We start from the raw sequence: 6000 nt of genomic DNA on the forward strand, positions 1-6000 counted from the left end.
TCTTTTGCTTCGTAATCGCCGAAGCGAACGCAGCGCAACAATGTTGGATCCGTTTGCATAGCTCTTCAGTCCAGCATTGTTGGGACCACGCACGCGCAATACATATGGTCTCCATGGAGAAAGCAACGCATTAACCTGTTGAAAACAAGATGACTGCCGAATGTTTTAAGTTTGCAAAGTCTTATGGGTCGTATCCTTCCCATAATACACTGCACGTACTTACATTGTTGGTAGTTGTTGCGTCAGTGTGCACACAACTGTCAACACCATTCAACATGTGCAGAACCAACAACTCCCAACAATGTTGGGAGTTGTTGCGTCCGCCGGTTTGCACGGGGCGTAAATGGATTTTATTTTAATGGACATAAATGTAGCAAACGTAAAATAAAACTAGTACTATCGTGGCATCTCGATTTAACGACATGCCGAGGAACTGGGAAATCTAAGGCCCGATTCACACCAACTAAACACGTTTAGTTAAACCAGGTTTAACAAAATTACGTAGGGTTCATCTCAGTTCTAATGTGTGTCTTCATTGTATTGAATTTGGAGTCTACATTATGTCAGGTAGTAACTTGTATCAAGAAAACAATTTTAAACTATGTTTAACTAAACAGCTTTTAAACGTGTTTAAGCTTTGGTGTGAATGCGGTATTAAGTCTGTTCTACCGGGGCTACGTTGTATCGTGGTTCTTTTCAATACATCTTACTGTAAATTTGTTCCGTCTTTATAAAGAGGAAACATGTTCGTCAAATCGACGTCCCACTGCATTTCCTTACCTTGCTCTTTGAGCCTAAGAGTTCTTCTTCTTTACGAAAATTGTTGAGCTGAAAATTAAAAAAACAGAAATATCATCAAAAAGGTTGTCGTTTATTTAACTGTAAAATAACGGAAGTAAATGGAAGCTGTCTTCTTTCCCGTACCTTCGGAGACAGCGCACCTCGTCGATTCGACCACAAGTACGAATCCATTTTTTTAAGCATTTCGTGAATCAAGGTCCTGGAAAAAGACAATAAATACCATAGAAATACAACTCACTGGGAGCACATCGAAGAAATTAGGATACGCGTTTGTAGCCAACGGCATATTATCTTCCTGTACTTATTTCTCGTTTGTGAAGTCGCTAGACGGCTAAAGAAATTATTTTACTGTGCTACTATGATAAAATAAGCAATTCCTTTTTTTGTTCAGATTTTGAAAGTGTGTTTGTTGACTGGCAAATTCGTCAGCTTTGATTTTCATCCACCATTACTCCCGTTCAAAACTGACCGATTGGACACCTAGGGAAGAGTGACGTCAGCTCTCTCAAGATTTAAAGTTAGTAATGGCGGACCACGAAAAAGGAAAATTCTAGTCAAAATAAACAGGTGTCTTTTTGAAATCAAGGCATACTCGTTTTTTTCCTGTGTTTTTTTTAACACACTTAATTAGGTGCATTTCTGGACAAACCTTTATCTGAGTTAAGATCGAGAAACTTCCGATTTGTTTGGTCAGGGGTAAAATTAAGAAACCGTAGAGCTCTGGGAACGAGAATGCAACGTGCTTCTTGGTAAACACGTGACCAAATTGTAGATTTCTCAGACCGACGAAAACGGAAACAAACTACAAATGGGTAAAACTAAACTGCATCTGCGAGAAAAAGCGACTAACATTTAAAATAAAACTCCCAGTTACCTTTGTCTTCTCTCAATCACAGCTCCAAGTAAACACGCGTAGCGTAAATCTCTGGAAAGCTCTGGCGTATCAAGAGTTAGAGACTGCAGTAGGTTTACAGTGTGTCCAGCGCCCAACCGCTCAAGCATTAACTTGATTACGTTATTCCACGTCAAATCTGGCGACCAATCAGGAGAAGCCATCGGCACACACACATGAGGGGACTCCTCTCCATGGTGTTCGCGTGATAAAAGCAATTCCAGCAGTAGTCTCCATTCTTTTAAAGCCTTTGGGAGAAGCCCTGAACACCAGAAACAAACGTCAGATCCATTAAACAACATGTCTCGCAGAGGGATGGACTTATCAACGATGACTTCGGACACTCGGAAATAACCCGACTTCACCCGAGAGGAGTCGAAGGTCATCGCGGACTATGCTGTTGGGAGCAGTCGGAGGTTTTTCGAGTATCTCCGAGACATCATCGATAAATACAGCATTCATTATTTCCTTTCTTATATCTTCGCCCTCCGAAGCTTCTTGTCACACTTAACACCTATGTATTGTTGTACCTCAAAAAGCAATAGACGTACTTAACAACGAGACGTGCGTTCTTCCAACGCCCTGGCTTTTCGGGTGTATGCCCTGTACCTTTAAATCAAAGTCGCTTCAAGAACTAAAACTTCACTTACGTGGATAGTTGGTAGTTAACCTACTGGCTTTCCGGGACTCTTGAGAAACTACAATCCACGCCAAAAATCCTTGAAACACCCCTTTCCCCGGGACAGTGTTGAGAAGACATTTTACTGTTTGACTGGCTACAACAACATTGAGAAAGGGAGGGAGCCGAAAACGCTGCGAGAATGTTCGAAGTGTTTCAAGGTTTTTGTCTAAGATTGTAGGTCCAGGGTCGTTTTGTTCGAAGCTTGAGTAGCGTTAATCCTAGCCTGTTAACTTCGGCGAAAACCTTTACGTAGATAAGAGGTGTATTTATCGATGATGACGCTGCCATACCTGGAATGCTTTGGCGAAAAAAACCAACAATTGATTTGATTTACGTTGCTTGAATAATGGCGACTATACAAACCCCAAGACTGTGGATCCTTTATAAGCTTCAGGTCACTCAAACACACCAACAGGCGGAGAGCTTCTTTTCGACGATTAGAGCAGACACAGAGACGAATCAGGCCTGACCAGTAGCTGAGAAGACAACGACATTTAGGACATTAAAACTGTGCGGCGCTTATTCGTGTTATAAAAGACGGGAGACAGATCATTTACAAGAAACTGACAGTTGCTTTACACAACTTAGAGGGGCACTTTGTGAGACTGCTTACAATCAGGAGAAGATGGCAGGCGTGTACCTTTGCAACCGTACGCGGTTAAACGATTCGCATTTCACAATACCGCGGTATAAAACAGTAAACTATCGATTTTCCAAGCGAAAGATCATCACCGCTAATGAAACAAGTCAGCAGTTATATATAGTAAAAGGGGTTTGAAGCTAGGGCCTTGCGATTGCGGCACATACCTGTGAGATTTTAAGCCATCTGAAGGTTCGTTCTACATCAAGTAAGCGGTGAAAGTATGATCGAAATTGCATTACTTGAAGTTGTTTCGTATGCGGCGACGATCTTTCGTTGAGAAATTTGTTTTATGACCGCAGTTACAACATATAAAATTTCATACGCATGCGTCATTACACTTAACTATGGAAAACATTCCTTGAGGTTCAAGTTTTTAATTTCTACATCCATTCCTTTGGTCAAGACTAACACTGATCATGATGAAAGGAGGGCATCGCCGGATTGTTTCCTAAGCTATTAGTTACTATACCATCAAAGGTCTATTTTATGGGCTTTATCTAGGTATTCACATAGTAAATACATTTCATTTTGGATTTTAGAATTAGCTTGAGTATTTTAATTTACATATCTAAATCTTATATAAAAAGTCAAAAGACGACTGACAAAATGAAATAACCATTTTCGAACAGAAAACTAAACTCCCACCAAAATAACTTCATACCAGAGGTATTAATGTCTGTAATCAGATTTGTATCATTCTTGTATCAGGTGTTTGAAATTTTCCAAGGGCTTTGGCATAATTGATTCTTACTCCACTGGGCTAATCGGGAGTCGGAATAACTTTTGGTTTCCAAATTTTCTTTAATTAATTTAGAGATCGTCGCGAATAGCCCTTTTCACGGTTATTTTTTCTCATTTGCATAACAATATAATCTAGCATGTATGTGAGGCAATTTCGGGTTATTTTGTAGTTTTAACCCGAAATTGCCTCGCACCCACGTTAGATTACATTGTAATGCAAATGAGAAAAGCTAACCGTGCGTGACAAGGGCTATTAGACTGAAACTTACTAGATTACTAACTTAGTAATCTATTCTATTCATTCCACAGAAACAAACCATGACAAACTTCAGTGACAAAGATTTGTTGTCATCAAGAGACCATTACCCAAGAATAAAGCCTGGTACACAAAGATAGTGGACGAGGATAAACCTGCGTTGCGTTGCGTTGCGTTGCGTTGCGTTGCGTTGCGTTGCGTTTGCGTTTCCTCGGTTCGCACGTGCGAAGTGTAAACGCAAGAAAATGAAACCTTTTCCATTTCTTGCGTCTGCGCTTGCGTTTGCATTTGCATTTGCGTTGAAGTCGTTCACACATGTATTTCCTTGCGTTTGCATTTGCGTCGTAAGTGTGAAGCAGGCTCAAGAATCTTGTACTGGTTTGTCCCCATCAGTGACAGGAGAGTATCCATTTTTAAACCAATTCAAGTCTCCCGAAGTTAAGATTCTTTGTTTACTGTATTTGCATTATAGAGGGTTTTCAATCACGTGATTAGAATGGATGCTAATTTGATGAAACAAAAGAAACTATTTGCATAAAAATTGAATATTCAATTCCCGGGAGATTAGTTTGGTACACCAATATAGCTGCCGTTTCTTTGTTTTGGAACACCAACATGGCTGCCGTGACATCATCTGAAAACGCTCTATAATGTATGTAGCATTCACATTTTAATGATATGGAAACAACCTGAACAAAGCGATTTATTCCCAAAAGGGTTTAAAATGAGTGCAACACTGAGTCAGCCTACTTAGTCGATTGTTTATATTCCCGCAAAACTTGGTTTAAAAAAATAGACACTTTTTTTACGCTGATGGGGACAATCCTACTATTGAGTGACGGACTCTTGGTGTTATATATGACGTAAAAGACGTCTTTCCTCACCAGTGTTTCCAACACAAGTCCATGAACTGTCTAAATCCTTTATGATCTTTTTCACACGTATAATCAACAAGAAGCTGCAAGTGATCGGCGTTTGGCCACGCTACAGTGTGAGAACCGGGTCTGAAAAGACAAAGATCATTCTTACAATCCAATAATTTTAACAAGCTCAAGAAAAGGCGGGAAAGTCCTGCCCTTTAGGCTCAGAAGTGGGGAAATCGTCTAAGCAGTTTTGTCCCGGCATTGGATGGGTAAGGCAAATGACCTGGCACGTGTGAAGCACGTCCCTCTTCTGTCGAGAAAGAGTTCACAAAATAGCCGACGTGGCCAAGGAACGTTGCCTTTATGTAGAAGGTTTTGCAGCCAAAGCGAATCATCTTTGGTCAACGAGGATTCCCGGGGCTGGCTGGGCAATTCTATTTTTCGTGTGTGTCCAAATCGTGAATGTCGCGGATGTGCCAGCCTGTGATAGTAACTCCTTGAACTGAACTGTGTGTTATTTGAGTCGATAAAAAGGTCAACGCAGCTCTCTGATGTTTGTTAGCTTTCGAGAGTTTTCCGCTACACTTACGAAATATACATTTTTAAAATTCGATAAAAAGCATTGACCACAATTTCAAGTCTGCCTAATCTATTACAGTCAATTACGAATCCCAGGATTGAAATGACATCTCAGACTTTTTAAAATTTATCAGAGGCATGATTAATGTGCTCTTTGGGAAATTTAATAATCCACTTTGGAAAATACCATAATAATCTTTGTCTGTCCCCCCAAATTTTGCATAAGCATTCTTTCCAGTTTCTCTTGCGAATTTCAATGGTCCCAAGACAAACTAAGAGTATTATGGTATTTTCTGAAGAGGCCTATACAGACGACCTTAGACAGCAATGACCAAAACCAGGTTGCTGAGTAGCGGTTTTCGTTAAAACAATGGTTTGCCTGGGGTGCTCAGTCTTGCGGGCTCAGAAAACCTGGTTGTGGTCATTGTTATTTAAGGTTTTTCTATACAGACGGGCGCACTGAATCAATTTGATTAGGTATCGACATTCGAGGGGCTCATTCATGAGGTCTTCACTGTGAAAATCTATGTAACAATGCAGAAA

At 40.4% G+C, this 6000-nt stretch overlaps 1 protein-coding gene across 3 annotated transcripts in view; it reads right to left on the reverse strand.

The window, feature by feature from the left end:
* LOC138060778 (BLOC-2 complex member HPS5-like) overlaps positions 1 to 6000 on the reverse strand; it is a 39986-nt gene that overhangs the window by 6700 nt on the left and 27286 nt on the right. For all 3 annotated transcript variants that reach the window (XM_068906640.1, XM_068906642.1, XM_068906641.1), the window contains exons 23-27: positions 4900 to 5019; positions 2739 to 2851; positions 1676 to 1955; positions 925 to 1000; positions 781 to 828 (exon numbers count right to left, since the gene is read on the reverse strand). In XM_068906640.1, the coding sequence (XP_068762741.1) occupies positions 781 to 828; positions 925 to 1000; positions 1676 to 1955; positions 2739 to 2851; positions 4900 to 5019 (637 nt within the window). The remainder of the gene's footprint in view (positions 1 to 780; positions 829 to 924; positions 1001 to 1675; positions 1956 to 2738; positions 2852 to 4899; positions 5020 to 6000) is intronic.

The sequence above is a fragment of the Montipora capricornis genome, chromosome 8 (assembly GCF_036669925.1).
Source record: "Montipora capricornis isolate CH-2021 chromosome 8, ASM3666992v2, whole genome shotgun sequence".
Classification (NCBI taxonomy): domain Eukaryota; kingdom Metazoa; phylum Cnidaria; class Anthozoa; order Scleractinia; family Acroporidae; genus Montipora; species Montipora capricornis.